We start from the raw sequence: 24,217 nt of genomic DNA on the forward strand, positions 1-24,217 counted from the left end.
AGTAATCCTTAGAGAAGCAAATGCCTCACAACTATGAAGAGTATAAGCAGAGTTAAAGTAAAAGGAATGAAAAGGATTGCAACTATACTTTACCAAGCACGAAAGGCACCTCTGGTGTGGTGTTTAAAGATCTGCCCTGTTGCCAATTTTACAAAACAACTTGACAGACCTTTGAATGTCTTTGAGACAAACCCTGAGCCTATAATTATGAGATTTTAGGGGTTCTTTTTCATTTCCAGGTATTTTAATCTTCCTATTCTGCCCCGCTTAGGATTTGTCTTCAGTCCAACCTATGAACAATAACATATTTTTTTCAAATTTTTTTGCAAAGATTTACCATTGTATGTATAGCTCATTTGTAAATATTTAACATTTTCGTCTAGACAAGAAACATCATACAGCATTTACATCCAAGTAACTGCAGGGGGAAACTGTTTGTATAATGAATTGGCGCTCTTAAGATCCCGTGCTAGCTCAAGGCTACCTTAATCTTAATAATGATGAATGTACATCTACAAGTACTGACAAAATAGTTATCTGTTTGCATACGATTATTTTCTCATTCGTCCAACTTATGCTACGTTATGCTTTATTTCATATTTCCTTGCTTACTAATTTATTCTTCATCTATGATATTAAGAAATTAAGACAATTGTAGAAAGGGGAAATGCCTCCAAACATACCGTGACCAATGAAAGTGCCCAATGGAGACAGTCTTAAGCTGGTTATCTGTGATTTAAACACACATGAGCTGTTTGAAATATTGGCAACAGCACCAAAATGAGATGCTGTGTTGATAAAAAATCTGATTCCGTTTCTTGTTACTGCATAGAAAAAACTTTATCAATTGTGAACCTATGTAATTGATTTAGAATTCTGCCTAATGGAAAAAGATGACATTTGTTATCTGTAATGGGAGAAATGGTTTTATCTGTCTGTTGTTGTTATAGATTTGGCATATATGCAGAGATTGAACACACATGGAGGGGACCCAAACAGCCCCACCAGAGAGCTCATTTCATTTTGGTTTTAGTATAGGGTCCAAAGGGACACTGCAAAATATCTTAAGCCTACAGTGCACCACATGAGGTGCACTGACAGCAATACCCCCGTAAGGGACATGTTAAAGTTCGGGAGGTACTGGCAGCATGACTGGCACTAGTCTTCCACAAAAGCAGTTGAAAGGACACTCAAATGTTAAGGAGAGGAAATTCCACTGTAGTGGTGCATATCAAGAAATGGGAATGGTGTTGTGGTCCCTATGTCAGTTAGAGTTGAAAATGTATGAGTGGGCAATCATCAAGCTGTCAAATTGGTGACCAGGCACATTCTGGACAAGAGGAACATACTGGCAGCCCAGCTCACGAGTCACAGTCAGGTAGTGGGTACAGAATGATCGCTACATCCTTGGGTAGTGGAGAAACTTTGAGATGTGGGGGCTCCCCATACCCCATTTTCAACCAGAATAAAAAGAAAGCTTAGTATTTTGCCAGTCTCAGACCCTTGGGCAGTGATGGAGGATGCCTTTCAACTTCCATGGGAGAACCTGATTATGCATTTCCACCATTCAGTTTTCTATGTGGGGTGATCAACTGAGTATTTATCACCCCAGGGCTTTGGATATGACTGGTGGCCTCAGGCTGAGTGGTTTGCAGTTCTCCTGACACTACTGAACGAAGTGCCAAACAAGTTACCCGTGACTAAAACTCCACTCTCCTGTGTCAACCATGCGTTCACAGGTACCACAAGGCAGTCCATTCCCTGCAACTTCACTCAAGGTTATCCAGCACCTTCTGCAAGAAAAAGGCTTCTCTTGCAGGGCTGCATGGGAAATGTTAGGGTACCTCTGTCAATCCTTTGGGAAAGTGATTGATGATGAAATTTAGGTCTTGAAGACCAAGCACTGGAACCCACCTACAGTATGTGTATCAAGGAAAGTGGGTAAAATTCTGTGACTGGTGTCTTTCAAGAGATACCTCTTTGTTTGGAGAGTGTGTTCAGCAGTTATCATTCAACTTTGCCACAGATCTTCAAACTAAAGGGACTACACCTTCCCACTTTGGTGTATTTATCCATGTTACCAAAAGGTTTCAAACAGTCTGCTCTCTCCTTGAGAGCTTGGCTCTTTGGAGTGGGATGTTTCATTACTCCTGGAGAGCTTTAAAAGGCCTCCCTTTGAGCCTCTGTCCTGCTTCAAACAAGAAACTAACTTCTTTCAAGACTGTATTTCTCTTGGCTTTGGCCACAGCAATGAGGATGAGATGGGAAAATTTCAAGTCCATCATATCTTGTTCACTGCTCGGAGGGTTAGGAATCGTTTTCTTTGTCCTGGAAGTTGTGGTAAAAACTCAGAACCTCAGTTGCAGAAGAGATTTGGTTCTTAATTCATTCCCTGTGAGACAATGATGTTGGAAACAAGGATAAAATGCTGCTTTGTCCGGTCCATGCCATAAAGTACTATCTGATAAGGACCTTCTCTCTGAGGCCAGGGTGTGAAAGACTTTTCATTAGTACTGGTAGGCATAAGAATGTAGTTTCCAAGAGTATCCTGTCCTGGCTGTGTGAGGTAATAAAAATGAGCTGGTGACTCCTCTCCAGAGATGTCCTCCCTTCCTGCTCATAGCACACAAAGTCATGGGCCTTTCCCTAGGTCTTTCAGAGGAAAAAGTAAGTATCCCTTGTTTTCAGACCACTGAGCTGATTAACTCTGTCCATCAGGCTAAGAACCAATTGGTTAGGGCAGGAGTCTGTGGGTGAACCACATTATAGCGAGAATAATTTCTATCACCAGAAATAAAGTCCTCTAACTCTTCTACCAGCCGGCCGCGGGAATTGAACTCCCCGTCGATGACAGTCTGCCCACTCGGCCAACAGGATGATGTCATTTCTTTCTCTCTCTCTCTCTGCAAGTACAGTTAACATTTGGACAATTTTGTTTTCTTCCAGTACTATCTGAATTATTAATCTTAATCAGGAGTAGTGTACCACCTTCAAGCTGTAATTGTCAGCAGATGCATAGCATATGAAGGCATGAGTGCATGCACAGAGAATAAGCACAGTGGTCCACAGGTGCTCATGCATATACAACCACTTGTTTGTCTATTTATTTTATCTCTTAGACTACTGAATTTTTGTGTCTAGGGACAATCATGATAGCAATTTAGGCTCCATATGATTAAAGGGTTTGAAAGAAAAATATCTTATGGTAAGTTATACAAACCTATGGTTTAATCACTGATATGCATTTGGTCATTTTCTCAAAAGTAATTATCTGCATCACTAATTAACAATAAAAAAGAAAAAATATCCAACAATCCATTATGCTATGGTACCAAAACACATTTGTTCATAATGTAAGCAATCAGCTCTCCTCCTGACCATCATCATCATCATCATCTTCATTATCACTATCTTCCATTTCTTCCACTGCTTCCGTTTCATCCACAGCTGAAACCGCTGCCTCCTCTGGCTCTGCTGAATCACCTTCCAAAGACTGCTTTTTAAATCTTCTTAGCTTAAAATTTGTTAGGTAACGAAGTTCTCCATTCCAAGCCTTGAAGATTTTCAGTGATTCAGGATTTAGCAAATCTATGGTCTCTGTGGAATCACAAAAATATTAACATCAAGAAGCCTTTGGTCTACATAAAGACTAATATTAACAACAAGAGGCCTTGGTCTAAATAAAGGCTAACAGTTTTTGCTTGTCCTCTAACAAACATGTTACTTTGGTACAATGGGAAATATAGCAACAAATATCAGTACTATGATCACAGTACTCACCTAAGACATCTAGCCACTTCTGCATGTACTGTATAGTATTCAGTCAAGAATTTCCCTATCTACCTGTATTCCTATAAAACTCTGGACACCTACTGTGACCCTATCCTGGTCCCTGGGGCTATGGTTTGAAAAAACTTGAATGTAATCTACATCAGCAAGACTGCATATTTATCTGACACAATGCAACACTGCTGCTCTTGAGAGGAAAGTTTCCCTGGGGGCCACGGCTTGAACAAAATTTAATCTACACTACATATGGAAGTTTTGACATTTCTAGCACAATGGTTCTTGAAAAGATTTTCAAGTGACCCCACCCTATTTTAGAAAAGGGTGACCCTCTTTGAATGACACTGAATCCTCTCTACCCATGGATGCTTTATGCAAAGTTTGTTTGAAACGGGTCTGGAGGTTGTGAAGTACAAAATATGAAAAAAGTTAGGCCTAACAGATACTCACACACACACAATATATAGTTTGACCAGAAAAGCTCACCCACTTTCAGCTCTGGCGAGCTAAAAATAAAGACATTAAACAAAAGTCTGTGATAAAGTTCTTAAAATTTACCAAGTTTTCTAATTCACGTCTTCTTTTTAGGCTATACTGTTGTATTTTTTTCTTTCTATCATTATTGCTTTACAAACTTTTTTTCTCAATGCTTTTATTTGTTTTTAGGATGTGCTATTATTATTATTATTATTATCATTATTAAATAGTTTACCCCGAGCTCTATGTCAACATTCTTACTTCTTACAGGGTGTGGCCTGAAGGATTCATTCTTATTAATAAACTGCAACAACTTGAACATTTAACAATAGTAAAAATTAAACTGCTGAAGATTCTGAGAAAATTATTTTCAGACTTGTTTCTGATATTCCATTCCATTGTTGGTTGAGAGTTGGACAATCACTGAAGATATATTGGACTGTAAGTGCTGATCTATGTTCTCTGCATCCAAGGATTTGGTCATGTGGGCTTAATCAAATTACCAATAGGTTAGATCAGTGTTACCAATATGAAGATAGGATATTACTCCACTGTGGCATTCTTTTTTGGAGTGAAGGACACCACATTCCCACAGCCAGTTTAAATTGTTTAATATGCTTTTGTCAGAATTTATTCCATAATTCCTGCCATTTAGCCTACTCAAGCCAATAGGTTCTGAAGATGTGCTGGAGTAAAGAACACCACATTCCACCAGGTGGTTTAAACTGTTTTAATTTATTACTGCTAGGATTGTTATTCCATACTTCTTGCTGTTTAGCCTACTCAAGTTGATGGGTTTTAGAGATATGGTGGAGTGAAGAAAATCACATTCCAACAGTTGTTTTAAATGGTTTTGTTTCTGTTGGAATTGTTGTTCCATAATTCCTGCCACTTAGCCAACTGACTGTGTTATCTCTAAAGGAGGTGCTGAGGAGTCTAACACTGATCAGGGGTCTTTCTTTCTTTGCTTATTAACACTGATCAGGGGTCTCTCTCTCTTTGCTTATTTCTGTGACTGATTGATTGATTATGAAATTTAGGTCTTGAAGACCAAGCGCCGGAACCCATCAGAATTATTCAGGGCAGCAATGAAGATGAAATATATAAATTAATGATGTGATTGATAATGAAAAGGTGAATGATAACATACTGTGCTAGTAAAATTCAGTGTTAAAATATGAATGTAAAAATGAAGAATGATTTTAAGTAAAACCCATAAAAAATAAATAAAACTAAAACTATTATATTTAAAATATATAATTAAAACATAAATATGACAAATCTTTAATAAATATACTAAATTATATCTCATTAAAAGATCAGATGGAAGGAGCCATGATTGATGCCACCAAGTCATCCTGCATGGCTGTAAGGAAGTTGTCCGCCTGATACTGGAGAACAGGAACATCCTGATCTGCAGCAAAAATTTAAACTGATCCAAATCACCACAAGCAGAATGCAACCAAAAAAGTCAGAACTGCTTTTCCTTCTAAAAGGAACTTCAAGGCCCCTTCAATAAGTTCATAACAGACTGGCAGTGTTGCTTCCTTGAGACCATTAGGCACACCAAAAGTCTTGCGGTAACGTACAGTTGGCCCTCAGTATATGTAAGTTTACTTTACACAGTTTCACTCTTGCAGGGTTATGCATGGAAAAACAAAATTAAACGTGAAAAAAAAAATCGGTATGAGCAAGTGAAAACATGATCAGGAGATAGGTGTAAGGCAATGCTACAGCATTTCCATTTCACTGCTTTAATACTTTAATTATTAGGTTATAGAGAGAGAGAGAGAGAGAGAGAGAGAGAGAGAGAGAGAGAGAGAGAGAGAGAGAGAGAGAGAGAGAGAGAGAAGCCTGTACTGTACACACACACACCCTTTCTCCCTAATCGCGTCTAATTTTTTATTTCTTCATGCTTTGTCATAATTTTCCTTGCATAAAACAATGCCAAACCATAAAACTGATAAACCTAAATCATCACTACAGTCCAGGATAATGTGCATTTAGTGCTGTGCATAGTACAGTAGTTACATGGTCGAAACAGTGTCAGGTGACACTTAGGCATTTCCTTTACACTATGGTTAGTATTAGGTTATTGTGTGTATGTGAGAGAGAGAGAGAGAGAGAGAATTATAATGCTAGATCTTCACTCTCCAAATTCAGGATAATGCACATTTAGTGCTGTGATCTGCACAGTAAGGAAAATATACACAGTAATCATAAATTGTCTATTTACTCTATTTACGTTTAGTTTAATATTTTTGTTCTTATTAATACTGTACTGTATAATAAATATTGTATCCACGATTTTTATGTATTCTTTTCTTTGTATAACTAATAATGGTTATAAGAGGTATATAGTATCAGGATTTATATGGGCATAAACAGGCTGTTTGTACACTATGTTACATAAGGGGTTTGCACTCATGCATGGTTTCAAGATTACATAAGGGATCTTAGAACGTATTACCAGTGTATGCTGGGGCCCCCTGTTCAACACTATTCAATGGTTATAGGAAGGAGTAAAGAACATCCAAAGGTATAAATTCCCTAAGGCAAGATTTGACTTCCACAAAGAAGCTGACGCATCAATAGCCACAAGTTCTTTCTGAGGAGTGAATGTATACAAATGGCAAAGTCAATGACGATTGCTAAAAAGTGATTACAGAGTTGTAACCTTTTGAAACTGTAGTTCATTATCCTGTAGATTTTCTCACAGTAACAAATGAGAGTACAGATTGCATCTGCCCCAGAGAACATGTTTGCTGAGTGAGAAAAAGTCTGTTTCTCTCTATGCTTCCCCCTTCCCCTGAAGCATGAAGTATAAACTGTTCTGATGCTAGAACAAGCGTAGTCCTGGAGACCATGCGTGCACAGAGCAAACAGATTTCTCAAGCCTGCCCTTTTACAACTCCCTGGAGACCCAGTATGGGAAAAGTGAGGGGGGATGTGCAGTTCCACCCCAGTGCGGGCTCAGGGGTGCATGAGGGTGATGGGGAGGGAACAGTCTTCTCTTCTAAGTGGGCATGCATAGAGGCAACAACCTTACCAAAAGTATGATGATCAAAAGCAGGTGATTTGACATCTCTGCTAATCTGTGACGAGGACAAGCACGAGAGGTCATTCTGGACTTCTTACATGAGGCCTTAGACTTTACCTTTTTCTTCTTCTTCGTCTTAAGCAGAGGAAATGGGTCCAGGGACAAGGAGGGGGAGAGAAGATGATCTTGAAGATGACAATAATGGTGAGAAAATAGGAAGTGAAGAGGAATTACATATCTTCCTTTTCATTTGGAATGCCTTGTTCATCTGACACATCAAAGATCTGGTCTGGAACTGGAGATGTGGAAAAACATTTGCCAGAGGTTCAGCTACTGAAAGAGCCACTGCAACCAGAGGATTACCTTCCTTAAACAAGGAGCAGCAGCTACGGGTCATAAGACAACAGCTGCTGAATGTTGCATAATTCCTTGTTCCCTAACAAGATGAAATGAACAGAGTTTGTTATACTTAGGTTCAAAGAAAAAGAGCTGGAGGGGCCCAGTTGCATCAGAAACAGTGAGCACCTCTATTACTTCCCCCTCTTACCAAACTACAAAAAGAGTAATACTTATGTGAATCTACCGATCAGAAATAATCACATTGGTGCCTGTGTTCCTTGCATTAGTACTGATCATATTTTCACTCCATAAAGAAAGAAAAACACCACCAAGCGACACAAAAAACTAACAGAGTACACAGTGAAAAAAAATCCAATGCAAATGCAAAGAAACAAGCCACTCACCTAGTCAAACGACCACACACGTAGAGAGGAGGAGGCACGACGGTACTGTGCAACAGCCAACGAAAAAATGGCTAGCATCAGTAGGTGAGTGAGGGGTATTCCCCCTCCTCCCCACTTTGCCACCAGTGAACTAACTTGTTATCAAGCTCATTGACTGTTCCAGCTCATGCTGAAGGATGTCTCATAGGAACAAAATATCAATCAAGAATTTCTCAGCATCAATCAAAAGAAATAGACAGAATAATCTGATGCTAAATAATATAACTCCCCCTACTCAAAATATTCGACCTACCTTCATACCACCTCCCCAGCCAGCTAAACAGGCCCTGCCCAAAACCATCCTTGTATCATCACCACCTACCATTATGAGCAGAAGTTTGCACAATGGCAGCAACCTTCAAGGGTCACCACAAAACGATCATAATTCAAAACTGGAAGCAACTCCATGCAGACAGATCACTAAATTTAAATCAATAACACAGCTTTGTACTTCGTAAGTCATCATCTGATTTTCCATGAAAACATGAGACAGCTACAAATAACACTACACAACAAACTGCTGTTGAGTTTATATTGTGCCTCCTCCTCTTGGCATTTAAATTTCTTTGTTTAAGCAAGTAAATCATAAAGCAGCTGACTGAAGTTCCTTGTTTCAGCTGGTTAAGAAATGCACTTCAGACAGCTGCATCATGATTTACCTGCTGAAATGAAGTGGAAAAGGCACAATATAAGCTCAAGGATATACAAACTGCCATTGTTCTTATTAGGTGTGCCTCATGTTGAATTTGTTATTATTTTTTAATTTTTTTCATATCTGTCATCCTGTTCGACTGGATGGTATAGTCTGGGGTTCCAGGTTGCATACTGCCTCATTTGGAATCCATCACTTTTCTCACTATGTGCTCTGTTTCCAACAGCACGCTCTTCTGCATGAGCCCTGGAGCTACTTTGGCATCTAGTTTTTCCAGGTTCCTTTTCAAGGATCTTGGGATCATGCCTAGTGTTCCCATGTTTATGGGTACATGTTCCACTGGCATATCCCTTACCCTTCTTATTTCTATTTTCAGGTTTTGCTACTTATCAATTGTTTCTTTTTCTTTCAATGACATAATAATAATAATAATAATAATAATCATCATCATCATAATAATAAAAATGCTTTATTTATATTAAATGATTCAGTTCCTGGGTTGTTAGCTGAATACAGTGTTCAGACTTACATCAACTCATTTCAAAGAGCACATAATCTTCAGTGATGACTTTGCATTTCATTACCTGTACCTGTACAGCAAAAGTCTGTATCATGTGCACTATTTTCATATTAAGAGTATCCTCTCATATGCCATCTTCCATGCAATAAATCCAATGAAATAAGGACTGAGCAATTAATTAGTTCAATTTAGTATGATTCACTGTAGGCAAATTTGCCTCTAAAACCTCTCTCACCACTGCCTTTGGGGAGAAAACTACTTTAATCTCTGGTCCAAAGGGCTGTCGGAAATTCCTTAATTCCAGGTGCGGACCCGGTCAGAGATAATCATCACCCGAGGCAGGTCAGCTGGTGGGCTGAACACATGCGTTCGCCACCTTGAAATTGCAGCCACGCTGCCCGCATTTCCATGTGGTCAGAGTGATCACAACGCCACCTTGGAAGAAGAGAAAGCGTAATCCCCAAAGCCATAAAGGGCCTTGGAGAGAGACTCTTGATCTTACAATTGTTCGGGCATCCATGGAGGACAGACAGAACTCCGTCCCTTGCTCCATTAAATTGCCTATTTCCAACACGTGGCTGGCAGCATCCAAAGTAACTTTTGTTGTGACTTAATTCACTTGCCCTCCCAATCACTGGCCCCTCATAAGAAGAGAACTTCAGCTCCTAAGAAAGGTAAAGTACCAGGATTTAAGGTTTTTGTCAGCCACATTCCCTAGTTGCCTTCAATGAATTTCTCCTATTTTTCATTGTGCGATTTACCTACAGTGGGACCTGTATTGCTTTTCATATATTGTGCTGTTTAATTTGCAAAGCGTTTATGAGAAGTGTAACGTAATTGTATGATGTTCGAGTCACTGGAATCGAGTTCAGTCTCGGCATCTATGCAATTCCTTGATTCCTTCATTACAGTGCTAGTTTTGGTTGAGTAGCCATAAGTGTTTCAATTGCAGGTCAGGAGTATTCAGCTGTGGATCTGTGCACCATCTTGTGTGCGTAGTGGCCCCAACTACCTCGTTTTCAACACCCTTTGAAGCAGGCAACCCATTGTATTCCCTCCAGGGAATTCCCTGTCATTTGCTCTTCAACTTATTACACCAGAATTACGCTACCATTCTTCTGATGTGTTTCTTTTGTAAATGAAATGAATTAAGTTAAATCCCAGAGTTTATCTAATCACTCCCCTCTCAAAGTAGGCCCTCAGCCATATTTTGTTGTTTATAATTTTAGCTGTCCTTAAGACCAGAGTCCAGATTTTTGTGGTAATTAAGGTGAGTTGCATATCATCCTACTATACCCCATTCCTCTAGCAAGACCCCAGCTTTAAAATTTTACCAACGACTATTATTATTATATCATTATTATTACTACTGTATTTCTAATTTTGGTTGTTTTGTTTAACCAGACCAAAGTCAAAACAATTGACTTTTGCACTAACAGTTATATTGAAATAAAAATACAATTAAACAAAACTTACCAAATCCTGCTCCAGTAAACAGATTTGTTTCATTTTCATAAGTTATATTTATTCGATCTTTGCGACTGGCATGCTGATTGAAATTTCTTCCAGCAATGCTTTGTTTCAGGGATATTTGCTCCAGCTCTTCTGAGTTACGATCAATATACCTGGAAAATACAGATAAAGTGAATATTCTTTCATCTTAGACAATTTTGTAAAGTTTCTGTTCAAGCAAGAGAAATTTATATCACAATGACCTCTAATTTGTTTAATAACAAACCCCTAACTTATGGTGTAATGTCCTTTGTCATGATATGTTTCTGAAACAAACCTTTTCTGAAGAAAGGTCAGTCTCTAACAGGCAAGCAATGTGCCTTTGCTGTAAGGTCCAATAAGTTTTTGGGTGCCAACCAAACATTTGTTGAGAATTGTCTAATTTGTTCATTTTTACTCATTTGCATATTCTCATCATTCTCATAATAAATATTTATTATTTTGTCATATTTTTTACTAATTAGTACACAACTTAGTTCACACTAAAGCTTATTGCATCACCTCCTTTGGATGGTAGTTCAAGAGGGGTAAAACTACTATACAACTACAGTATTTTCTTTCTAGGATATTGTTGTCAGGTTGTTTTCCATATTTAAGATCAGACTTAGATCCCTTTTCTTCATGTTGCTGGCTTTCTTATATATCTGTACACACTGCCTCTTTCAGTATATATGTTAGTCAGTGTCTACAAATTTTCCTCATGATACATTGTTTGCTTTATACAACCATTTTAACTTTTTGTTTAGTGCTTGACTTAATGAATTATTTGTTTTACTTCTTCACGTTTTACAGTGAGCTTTCTTTTTGTTCTGAGCTATTCATTCATAAATGAAGTTAATGTTGCATTTCTGATGTTCTTTACTTTATCATTACTCTTAATGCTTAAGTAAAAATGGATGGTAACAAAACTCAATGACAACGGCAAGGTTTAGCAGGCAGGCGTTCCATGCTTACATTGTAACTAATGCTCAAGACCCTCCCTTGTTATTTTTGGCTAGTCTCAGAAAGGTATTTTATACTAATCTTGCCTGTCCATTACATGTGGATTGGTTTGAGTCAATTGCCGGTTTATAACAAGAGATGTTATGAAAGAGATCCCTTTTGTTCACAGTGGCTCAGTTATTTGAATAGTGGGAGACTATAATCATCTTGGAAGCAAGCATCTGATCATTAAAATAGTCACCTGGTCCTATGCAATATGTTGTCTACTATCATTAAGAGAAGCTCGAACTGGTTCCTGTCCTTATGAAAAAATAACTGGCTCCTGCCCTCTGAGGATGGGTGGTTTTTGCAATCTGAGATTGGATGGTTCCAGACCATGAGATCAAATCAGGTGTAAGGGAGTCAGGGTCATCCCTGGTCATTACCAGTGTAGTCCTGGATCTGGTAGAGACTCCATAAGTATTAGGCTGTTAGAGGAAGGTGATCAGAGGCATCCATGGGATGACTGTAACCTCCGCTAGAACTGTAGCCGTTCAGACGAAGCATGACATCCTTGTGGATGGCTTACAGAAGAAGAAGAAGAAGACCACTGTGACCATTGTTCAGGGTGATCCAGGTTTGCTTTTCCACCAAGTTACATGAAAAATTTGTTAATTAGTAATTTCCTCTGTTGTTTCCCTCTAAGGGGAGCAGGGTGTGTGTGTGTGTGAGGACACTATGGCTGGAGGCATCCACCAGAGACTTTTTATACCTGTCCAGGCATTTGCTGGAACCATTAAGCTAGAGGCATGGGTTCACACATCCAGGAAGGGAAGGGCACCATTGACACTGTGTTCACAAGTGTGTTTACAAATGAAACAGGAAAACGGCATTCTTCAAAAGTCCTCCTTAAAAGAAGGAGTATCTCTGAAGAATGCTCTGTTCTCTGCTTCACTTCCTTTCAATAAATACCCCTAAATATCTGGATTTCATTACTTACCTCTGAATCAAATTAAGGATATCCATAGGTGTGTATTTTTCTAATGAAGAGTCCATATTTTCTTTGAACCACAGCAATTTATCACCTAAAACTTGCAGCTTCATGTTACTTTCACTACGACGTTTCTGCATTTTCAAAGACCTGAGAAGATAAGAGAAGAGTATTACTAAATAGAGGTTCCAGGGTTTCTTCATGCTAAACAGAAAAAAATGAAGACTATTTCAGAGTGAAATTCACACTGATATAAGGTCTCAGTCCACTATAGTGGTGAAATATTTTGGAGAGATGAACGCTTACTGAATTTTGTTACTACTGTATTAAAAAGCCTTTTACAGTACTTACAGCAACCAAATCTCAATTTGGGAGGGAGTAAAATTGTTAAAGCCCTAAACCACACTGAGATATGAAGAATCAACCTTGCTGTTTAGATGAACAGTATATATAGCACTAATCTACAGAGCTGTGTATGAGTGACAGAACCCTTGTAACAGTAAAGTAAAAATCTGTAAATGTATGCCTTTGGAAAAATGACTACATTTCTCAGTGGATCTTTTCTTTTCTTTTGTTACTACATAATTTACTTTGTAAGTACAAGTTTCCCTTTGTTCTATACATATTTTACTTTTTTTTTGTAAAAGGTGGACAAGTAAGTCCGCAATCTGCTGCAAAGTACTTCTAACCAGAGAGAGAGAGAGAGAGAGAGAGAGAGAGAGAGAGAGAGAGAGAGAGAGAGAGAGAGAGAGAGAGAGAGAGAGAGAGACCCACTGTGGCACCAATCAGGGATGATATACTCCCTGGTGCAAGGTAGTTCAGGCTACCTCAAAAGTGTGGCTAAAAGTGAAGAGTGGGCAAAGAGGAATCTCTGGCTGCCTCAATCACAACAACTAGTAGATTGGGATACAACTCGACATGCAGCCAACAGCAGCTACCTGGGTTATCTGACACATGGAGTGACAAGGTTTGGTTGATCACTCGGCAAATAAGACTGACAGGAGGAAAGGTGGATGATATCCAGATGTCCCAGGGGCTGCTGGAAGGCATTTTCCATGGCAGTCCTGGATCTTGAACAGAAGAGTAGAACATCTGGAGCTTCCTGTATACCCATGTGGCAAACAGGTTGACCAATAGAGTTCACCAAAGCTCAAAGAGCCTCCCCCAACTACTTAACTATTATAGCTGCAGTGTTCCTGGCTGACAGCTCAACAGCTTGGCAAACTGCCTACTTGTGCTGCTTCACTAATTGACAGAGGTAAAGGGAAGCTGTACCCCCATCGTGTCACTCATTAGTCAACACACAAAGTGACCCATCACACAATCCTGAAATACTCGTAAGGCTAGCAGCGCTGCATTCATTTCCAAGATGTTGATATGTGGATGAAGAACAATATCTAATACAGGTTCTCTTGAGGTGGAATTTAGTGTCAAATTACAAAAAACAAAATCAAGCAATGGGCAGAATGAATCAGATTTGGAAGTAAACTGATATTACATTTAAAATTAAGAGTATACGAGAATCTAGTTAAATCTATATTGCTGTACATATTTTTATAAAATTTCGTTATCATAATACCATAAGGGTACTGGTAATTATGGAAGTTCCATTTGTGGATACAATAATGATGAAGGGTGGATGAAGATGACTTGGGCATGCCCTCTGTACAACCCCTATAAGAATTGCATGTGATAGTGTAAGCTGAGCTCTGGTGGGCACAGCATGGGCTGGAAGACCTAAACCAATTTTGGATAAGAATAATGAAAAAGGAGGCTGGAATTGAGTGGAAATCTCTGAAAGATGAAGAACAGAAAGACATAAAAGTAAGAATTTCACAAAGCCCCTTGCATCTGATCACATTGGAAGAAATGAAGTTGAATAAAAATAAATATAAATATTTTTAGTATCACTTGCCACATCAGGAACTTGAGAGGCACCGACATGGTTACCTCTTAAGTTTAAACATTGATCATCCTTAAATTAACAATCAATGGCAAATTTCAAGAACCCAACTAAATTAAACAACAGGAAACTGCCAGTGAAACAACTTACGATTTCATTTGAAAATATAAAAAATTCACTTAAGTACTTCAGTGTTGAAACACAATGTTCAATGTCTTGATATAAAAAGGATAGTATAACTGAATGACATAAACTTGGTATTCTCACTTTAACGCACCAAGAATATCAATGATGATTATAAAAAGGGAAGATGGAGTCCCTCTAGTGAAGGCAGTCTCACTTGCTATTAACCACCATTTTGCTTGTTTATAACTGATATTGAAATCTTGGTTCTAGAATTCCATGCAGAATCCAGTCAAGATTTATTTTTCACATGGACACAGGAATTTTACACAAAAAATATATATATATATACACCCCAAAACTCTAAAATTTCCAGTAAAACAGCAAAGCTGTGTATTTATCACAGACAACTTGAGTGCCTTCCTGGACTTTTTGTTAATCAATATCGTAGATTCTGATATGGTCTTGTATAATATTGCTATGAAGGTGCAAATGAAAAGCTACACAGCACAAGAAATAATAATAAAAAAAACTCTTACCTGCTGAACTGCTTATTCAATTTTTTTGCTTTCCGACTCTTAGGATGTACCACTTTCTTATTGTCCTTAAGTACGTTTACATTAGGTTTCCCCTGAAAAGTATAATTAATGCAACAATACATTAATGAATTGTATATAAGTTATTCATACAGAATTAAAACATGATAACTTAAAATATTTTAGCAATCTAGCTCCGCACCTGTTTTTACCTTGGGAACTTGTTTTTCCTACACTTTTAGGGCTCCTGAAAGCGGAGATGGACTTGCTTGAAGGTGCTAACAGCGCAATGTGATTGGTTAGTTAAGGGTTTGCAGGGGGTTAGCTCCCCAATCTCAGAGTTTCCTCAGAAAGGGGCTGAGACATGAACAGATGGCTCCCCTATAAATGTTTGGGAGGGCAGCAGTAATGGTGGGGCTTGTCTTTGTGTCGGCTCGCTTAATGTTCTTGTTTGCTCTCTGTTTATTTCGTAGTTTCTCGTGTCTGGGGTGCCAAAAAATGTAGATTTTGGCCAGTTTCTCATCCCCAGCCGTGTACCCCACCCATAACCCCGCTTTCCCTTGGGGTCCCCTGAATTGCAGGGCAGAAACAAGCGGGGGAACCGTTACATAGCCAACTAACGCTCTCCCGGGGGTATACCCCACCCAGAACCCCGCATTCCCATCGGGTCCCCTAGCTTGTTGGTTGAGGGGGAGCAGATCACCTGTCCCCAGGTATACCCCACCCATAACCCCCCTTCCCCGTCGGGTCCCCTACCTTGTTGGATGAACTTCAGGGGTTAAATACAGGTTAATTAGACTCGAGCGCCAAAAATGAAAGGTAAATTTATAATTAGCAACCAAAAAACTGTAGAAAAAGTCAAGTTATAGTGCCGTCGGCGCCTGGAGCTACTGTATAGTTCTACCTTTCTAAGTTTCAATTTTGCAAAATGCATTAAGGGCATTTGAAGGGACATTTGACCCTCCAGGGGCTAGTACTGAACATGGCAAAGGACATTTGACCCTCCAGGGGCTAGTCTAGTACTGAACACGGCAAAACAGTGTAGATGAATCACTGTTTGGGTTGTTTACAGTTTAGTTGGCCAGGCTGCGCAACACCTTCTGCCCGCACTACAATCACTCCGCCAAGGTAAGTAGTTCCACGACCCGACCCTGCTCGCGACCCCACGTGGCCTGATACCAGACCCAGTTTGCCAAGATGTCGTCCGTGCTGTCCGCGTCGCATCCCGCACACTTGCAATTAGCTGCCGCCAATTCGGTGACGATATTTGATTTACCTGTTCTATGCAATGACGAGAAGTCATTGCTAGTGTTCTTAATGAAAAGTGGGCTTGTTGGCGATTTCAGTGGTGTTTATGGCCACTGCAAAGAATGCACTGTTGGTCTGGTGAAACATGGTGACAGTTTCCCTTTCAAAGCCTTTCTTGAATTAATAAATGTACGTATCCATTAAGTAGAGTCGATTCAACACCCACCCAAATACAGCCTAATTTCGCTGAAACCCGACAATCCTGAGACGTTCGCCATACAAACGGAATCGCCATCTCCACCCGTTCCTGTTCTGCCAGTTCCAGTCGTCGAGATCCTGCCAAAACCAGCCATCCCAGCCCAAAAGAGAAGAAGAACAGAGTTGCCGAATTTTTCTGATGATTCTGATTTCGACTAAGGTAAGTGTGGTTTTTTATCAATTGACAGTTATACATTTTACTGGCTTTCTGTGGGGAACCCCCCTCGGCCAGGTCAGGGCACGCCGTCCTGTGTGAGGTTAGGCAGGTCCGATCTTGTTAGGTCAGGACCTGCCATAACAGGAAGGGTTAGGTTGATTTATGTCAGCTGGCTTTCTGGGGGGCCAGCCAGGTTAGGGCACGCCGCCCTATGTTAGGTTAGGTAGGTAACGTCTGGTTCGGTCAGGACCTGGCACTACAGGAAAGGTTAGGTCTGCTTGTTACGGAAACGATGGTAAACATTAGCTTCCGTCCCGGCGCCATCTTGTTTGTATTCGTCCAGCTGGTTTCCTAGTCGGAACCTACCGCCATCTGTTTCAGGGCGCGGTCCCCTAGGTTAGGTTAGGTTAGACGCGGTCGGTTGGGACACTTGCGAACGAAACAAGTCAGGGATGTTCATAGGACATTAAAATATAGGAAAATTATATTTCCAAGTCCAAAATGCGATAAACTTTTCAAGGAAAATTTTACTATACGGCAACGGGACCATTAAACACGAACGACCTCAAAGACAATGTATAGCAATTAACCCAGGTCTAAGCTTGTCAAATATCAGATTTTGGTGGATTTTTCTGCTTTTGGGATATACATGACTTTAATGTATTTGAAAGTGTGTAAAAACTGATCCACATCATAAATATAATGACTATTTCACTCTATCACGAAATAGTCTCTACAGTTCAGAGGCCTACTTGACATTTAACACCAATACCAGGCTTATATTACGTCTAGCAGGAGTGAAATTTCCTCTCTAATCTTTAATTGGACCTCATCTAAGTTAGGGGCCTGCCATATCAACTTACCATTGTTGAAAAATTTCACTGAAGTCGCGAATAAAAACGGTACACCAACACTGCTTCAGAACACTTTGGCTACTAACACTGTATCACAGTTCCTTCAACACGTTGTTTACTACTGATATTTATGGTGGGAATTCTTATTTTTCAAGTTTTATGGTAGCTATGACCGCGAGGATCTTCGCGTTTACAGTGTAAAAGTATAATTCTGTGTTTTAACGTTAATTTTCTTCGTTAAGTTTAAGAAAATTTAGCTGTAAACGAGAAACGGCACATGTACGTGTAGTAGTATTAGTTGTAGACGGGATTTGCCTTTGAAACGGCTCCCCCGCTCGTTTTATTCCTCCCTTGTATGCGTTTAAGTTTTTTGTCTCTAATACCATAAATCTTTTTATAAATATTTTCATATATATAATATATCTAATATATATACATATCTATATAGTAGAACTATTTAAAGCTCCGCATGGGGTATCACCTTGGAAATTTGACTATTTCTATGGTATTTTTGTTGCTTGTCAAGAATTTACCGTTATTTTTTGCCTGTCGACTGTAATTAACCTCAGAAGTTATATGTTTTTGTATGCTTGCCATCCTGGAATGCTATCGCGCATGCGCAGTTATAGGGGAACTTTTGGAGTTTATTTCACTGGAGGGGTGGAGCCCCCCAACTAAGTAACACGGCCTGCTAGGTTAGGGTACGTTAGGTTAGTATAGTTCCTTTCATAATAGGTTTCCTTAGCCAATCCATTCTTGAACGTATGTCTCCCTAATGACCTGCGCATGCGCGGATCCATTCCATAACATCATGACAGTCCGGTCTTTCTCCCAACAATTTCCCCCCAAAAAAAAAAAAAAAACACGCGTTCCCAAAGGGTCTCCAACCATGTTGGATAGAGATGATGTGAAGTTAATAATAATTGACTGACAAACATCACCTCCTTCATCAGCAACACTAAAAGTATAGGAAAAATCAACTTCCAAGGTAATAGTCTGTGCGGAGCTATTATGTAGTTTTACCGTATATACGTATGCACACATGTATAATATATATGTATATAATTATATACATATATAAATATATAATATATGTATAATATATATATATATATATAATATATATACAATATATATATATATATATATATATATATATATATATATATATATATATATATATATATACAAAATATAAATATATTATACATACATATATGTATAAACCAATCAAAGCAGGTTTACGTAGGTGAACTGAAATGAAATGAAACCGAATAAAAGCAAGCCAACTTCGGTGAAACCACCGCCACAGAGAATGCATTTGCATTGGTACACTGTTTGTCAAAAGTTCATGAAAGCGAATCTTCATCAAGATTCCTTATTTACTGATAAACGTGAATCTTGAAAACTTCACATGTACTGAAATACACCAGTCTTCTGCGTGAATCATGGGCAGTTGAAGGTATTTTTACTTTGAATCACCGAGTTGATAACGGTGAGTTCGCCAAGTAAATGCGTTTTCTGCCATTCTGACTTGCCAAGATTTAAGATATAACGAGATGTTTTAATATGGGATTAATCATATCTGGAATTGGCCTAGCAGAATGATATGCTGTGTTGCTTGACGTCCCAAACAAATTTTTGCAGAGAGAATCTGCTTACGGTGATAAAACACTGGAAATTAAAAAAACTTGCTTGCTCAGGAAAGAGCTAATACGCATAGCAACTGTCAGATTTGCAGTTACAACGATGTTATTCTTCGCAGTGTCATACAACACCCAAGTGCATAGCTTTTCAAGCGCTGAGAATGAATATGATCCCACGTTCCCCAGGTCCCCTTGTCCCCAAAAGATGACCTGGTCATCGCTATCCTCTTCAGGTACTTAACGGACTCCGTTCCATTAAACTAGCCTATGTCCCCGCCTCCCCCCAGCCGGCCCGTTAAACACCTGACTCAAAAGGCCACCATTGAAATCTGTCCTTTAGGTTAGAGTTACACGGTGTTTGCAGTCTTGGCTTGTTATCCTGCACTGCTAGCCTTCGTATTACTTTTGTGTTCCTTGAATTCTATATTTTGTTTTTAGAGGCCAAGTCACCTATCACATTTCCTCATTTTTTTCTGGTTTTTTATGTTTCTCGTGCGCAACAAATCACAAACTAAATTTCAAGGCGCTGCTAAAACATCTGAACGTTGTAAAATATCAAACAATATGAGACATTAAAAAACAGATGGCAGAGCTTAAGACAAATCAAGATGCCTAAGGCAACATCTGCTTGAAAATGCTATCAAACGGGCCTGTGGACAAGCAAATATACTTCAAAATATCAACGCCGGTCGTCAGACGTTCAAGGACTACATGCAAAACTCTGCATACAGTTTCAGTACAGCCAAAACAATTTAAAATTTCAAAACTTCAGTTAAGAATGCTCACCATTAATGATCGATATAAGGTAATTTACTCCAAGCAAGAATTACCTTTACAAAATGCTCAAGTTTGGTAATTTTGTAACACTGGAATATACAAAGTGCACTTTAATAGCTCATACAAGATATAAAATCTAAGAACTACGAACTTGGTCTGTTAAAAAGGAAATAATTCTGACCAACCTGTTGTTACGTTTGAGCACCAGCTTCGTCTGGAATTTACATAAAATTTTCTACCAATCCTGAGAAAAAAAATTTCGCTACTAATCTATAAGGATATTGCAGTTACTAACCAAATCAGGAGAATTTAATAGAAGACATTCCAAGACGTTGCTTTTCTGAACGATGTCCATAGTAGCTTATGCCTCCACATGGAGATAATATACCCAGAAATGTCAGGTTATGGAAACTACACGTACAAAATTAATTTAATTAAATTAGCATCCTTACAATTAGGTGTAGACTTGATATAGAAAATCTGCGTGTAATCTATACATGTAATATCTACATTTTAAAGCAAAAATAAAGATACTGACTTAGAAGCATTTCCTGTGCACAATTGAGGGTCCAGACTCATCGTACTCTTGTTTGCTGATCCACATCTGTTGGAAGGTAGAAAGAGAAGCCAAGATTGAACCGCCGATCCAGACGGAGTATTTGCGCTCGGGAGGTGCGATGATCTTGATCTTCATGGTGGAGGGTGCCAGGGCAGTGATTTCCTTCTGCATTCTGTCAGCGATTCCTGGGTACATGGTGGTGCCACCGGACAGCACAGTGTTGGCATACAGGTCCTTACGGATGTCGACGTCGCACTTCATGATGGAATTGTAGGTGGTCTCGTGAATGCCGCACGATTCCATACCCAGGAAGGATGGCTGGAACAGAGCCTCTGGGCACCTGAACCTCTCGTTACCGATGGTGATGACCTGACCGTCGGGAAGCTCGTACGACTTCTCCAGGGAAGAGGAGGAGGCGGCAGTGGTCATCTCCTGCTCGAAGTCCAATGCGACGTAGCAGAGCTTTTCCTTGATGTCACGCACGATTTCTCGCTCGGCGGTGGTCGTGAAGGTGTAGCCACGTTCGGTCAGGATCTTCATGAGGTAATCGGTCAAGTCACGACCTGCCAAGTCCAGACGGAGGATGGCATGAGGAAGTGCATACCCCTCGTAGATGGGCACAGTGTGGGAGACGCCATCTCCAGAGTCGAGCACGATACCTGTGGTACGACCGGAAGCGTACAGGGAGAGCACGGCCTGGATAGCCACGTACATGGCTGGGGTGTTGAAGGTCTCGAACATGATCTGGGTCATCTTTTCCCTGTTGGCCTTTGGGTTCAGGGGAGCCTCCGTCAGGAGGACGGGGTGCTCTTCGGGGGCAACACGAAGTTCATTGTAGAAGGTATGATGCCAGATCTTCTCCATGTCATCCCAGTTAGTTACGATACCGTGCTCAATTGGGTACTTCAGGGTAAGGATACCTCTCTTGCTCTGGGCCTCATCACCGACATAAGAGTCCTTCTGACCCATACCAACCATCACACCCTGAAAAACGAGGCAAATTAAAACGTCATGAAAATTAAGCCTATTTCTAACGGTATGCCTAGCGGCGCTTTCACTTAAACCTGGAATATTAACTCACAGCACATCATTTAAAATATAGAAAGTATTTTCGGAAAATAATGGGTAAATCTGCTTACTAAATGTCAATAAATGAATTTTAAAAAGCAATTTTCTTACCTGGTGACGTGGTCTGCCGACAATTGAAGGGAATACAGCGCGGGGGGCGTCATCTCCAGCAAAGCCGGATTTGCACATTCCTGAGCCATTGTCAACAACCAACGCAGCTACTTCGTCGTCGCACATTTTGGTTTACCTGCAATAAAAATGAGGGGTTACATCGTGGCTAGAATTGATAAAATTCAGACTTCAAGTATTTCATTGAGCAGTTTTCAAATTTTAACTTTGAAACTAGAACCACTGCTATTTTGCACAACAGTGGTCATTAAAAATAAGCATCAAAACCTTGATATCTAAACCCTGGAGTCCCCCTCCCCATAGTTAAATACTCTACTACAAGACAACCGCTATAGACCTTCGCTCGGCTGAACGCGAAAAGAATTTAGAATGACACGGTCCACCAACTCCTACGCCTCTGGTCCATTTACGCTTGCCCTACAACTCGCCAACTAAGCCTCTTAACGTTAGGGGGCAGACGCGCCACCAAAGTACCGTAAGGTATCCGATCCGTTGGTCGCGTCAGCTGCGGCGTCTCAGATCCCGATGACCGGTGAGAGCTTAGGAGAGACCACAACCGGCCACGGAGTTTGAAAAGAACGCTCGCCGGCGGTTACTTTCAGAATTTACGGCGGTTACACTCAGAATTTTGGTTAATTTTAAGGATATTAAAATTATAACCGCCTACAAAAGATTTTTCGATACATTACCAAAGAATTTATAAGAAGCTGAGAAAAGTCTGATCTATACCAAGTCATGATTTGAGCTCAGAATGACTTTAATGAAACTGTACTTAAAGAATCTGTCATTAAATTGTCAGAACATATGCGATCGTCACTCGACTATACGAGGCATATAGATCTAATATTGAAAAGTGACTATCAATACAGCTTTTAAGGCGTTTTGTCAATTAGGGTATTTTAATACGAAACTTTACGAATTTCAGCTTACTCAAGACAAGATAATGTCGAACCAAAGCTTAAAATGTCAGAACACGCGGTTACAATGACTGCAGAAACGTTATTAGTGTAGTTACAAGACCCGCCCCACCCACAACAAAGCCGGCAGGAACGTAATTAAAGTTTTTAAGCAGTTGATTTACTTAAGTTCTCCAAACGCATCTCTTGCGTACATCTATTGCTAAATGCCCTGCAACAAAACCGGGCAAGCATCAGTAAAATCTTTACTACTAAAACAAAGGCTCGCAATACTGGCCGAAACGTTGATAAACGTTTAAAGGATGATTTGATACTTAAAATTCATAATATAATTAACGTTGCTGAATGGCAAACTCCCTTCAAATGATTCAATTCATTGTTACCAGACTTTATCAACGACCAAAAACAAAGAGAGCCCTTAAAAATCAAACTTCAAAGATTAACAGGCTAGTTTAGCGAAACGTTCGTGCGCCAAAATGACACCACACTGATCAACCGTTTTCCACGTCGATACAGAATTATTTGAAGTCCCAATGCACCGACGATCCTCACAAAATCACATAGCTTCTTGACTCACACAACACAAATACACTTCCTCGATATAGTTACCGTTTGATATAGTGAACGAAAAAGACTAGAGGGGAGTTCTTTCTCCAGCTGTAGATTGCCAGGAACTGACTTGAAAACGCCCGCGTGCTTACATTTATACACACCTTCCAGGGTGACGTCACATGGACTCCCGGGGAAACGGAGTTCTGGGCCAGATGGAGGGAGGGAGTGGAGTGTAGGAACAGCCGGACTAAAACTATCGGTAGTGGTAGACCATTTTTACCCCCATCCCCCTTCCAGCGGTGGAAAAACTATCCCCATATGTTGGGAGACCTTCGCTCACTTGGCATGGTACCGGAAGGGCATGCAGGACTATCGATTCAACAAGTTCTTTCTTCTCTTGAAATCTCCTGGATAGGGACTGAAGGATACGCCTCTATTTAAATGTTTATTTGGTTCCCCGTAGAGTTTTAGCACATGCCTAGTTCTAACAGGCCTGTCTCCTGAGCATTATTTACGTAGAGTCGCTAAGGATATGGCATTCCGTTTTTTTTTATTATTATTAACGTAGGATTCTACAGTTTGCACAAAAAATTAGAACGATTACGACTGTCAATTCCCTCAATAGTCTTTGTGTGTGTGTGTAATTGCTACACTGACTTGATTAGCTTATCAACTGCATTTTGTGACTGCAATTATCAACATCCTAGATACTGCAAAAGAGAGAAACATTAAAATTATGAAGTATAACGAGAGAGAAAGAGAATCATTGAGCCTGGGAAGGAGGGATGCAAAGAGAGAGGGGTGTGGTA

The 24,217-nt window shown here is 39.8% G+C and overlaps 1 protein-coding gene and 1 pseudogene across 3 annotated transcripts; both read right to left on the minus strand.

Annotated features, from left to right (window-relative positions):
* Positions 1–3,223: 3,223 nt before the first annotated feature.
* On the minus strand, positions 3,224–18,062 carry LOC136855690 (translation machinery-associated protein 16). 2 transcript variants are annotated; one of them, XM_067133004.1, is made up of 5 exons: positions 17,770–18,062; positions 15,247–15,338; positions 12,691–12,831; positions 10,734–10,882; positions 3,224–3,597 (listed from the first exon to the last, which is right to left on the minus strand). In XM_067133004.1, exons 1-5 carry the CDS (start codon positions 17,770–17,772, stop codon positions 3,362–3,364), a joined length of 621 nt encoding a protein of 206 aa, XP_066989105.1. In that variant the 5' UTR covers positions 17,773–18,062; the 3' UTR covers positions 3,224–3,361. The 2 variants fall into 2 exon arrangements, with proteins under 2 accessions (XP_066989105.1, XP_066989106.1); XM_067133005.1 differs by lacking the exon at positions 15,247–15,338 and having other exon boundaries at positions 17,770–17,907.
* A 2,539-nt stretch (positions 18,063–20,601) lies between these two features.
* LOC136855691 (actin, clone 403-like) lies at positions 20,602–23,600 on the minus strand (annotated as a pseudogene). Its single transcript, XR_010858101.1, has 3 exons — positions 23,466–23,600; positions 21,922–22,057; positions 20,602–21,726 (listed from the first exon to the last, which is right to left on the minus strand). The product of XR_010858101.1 is annotated as an actin, clone 403-like (transcript).
* Between the last annotated feature and the right edge of the window lie 617 nt (positions 23,601–24,217).

The sequence above is a fragment of the Macrobrachium rosenbergii genome, chromosome 32 (assembly GCF_040412425.1).
Source record: "Macrobrachium rosenbergii isolate ZJJX-2024 chromosome 32, ASM4041242v1, whole genome shotgun sequence".
In the NCBI taxonomy this organism is placed as follows: Eukaryota; Metazoa; Arthropoda; class Malacostraca; order Decapoda; family Palaemonidae; genus Macrobrachium; species Macrobrachium rosenbergii.

What these genes read in the sequence shown, in the direction of transcription:
- LOC136855690 (XM_067133004.1), bottom strand. An exon ending in TTGAATAAGCAGTTCAGCAG is followed by an intron (nt 12,832 to 15,246) that starts GTAAGAGTTTTT and finishes TTATCTTCTCAG; the next exon opens with GTCTTTGAAAATGCAGAAAC. An exon ending in ATCCTTAATTTGATTCAGAG is followed by an intron (nt 10,883 to 12,690) that starts GTAAGTAATGAA and finishes TGTATTTTCCAG; the next exon opens with GTATATTGATCGTAACTCAG.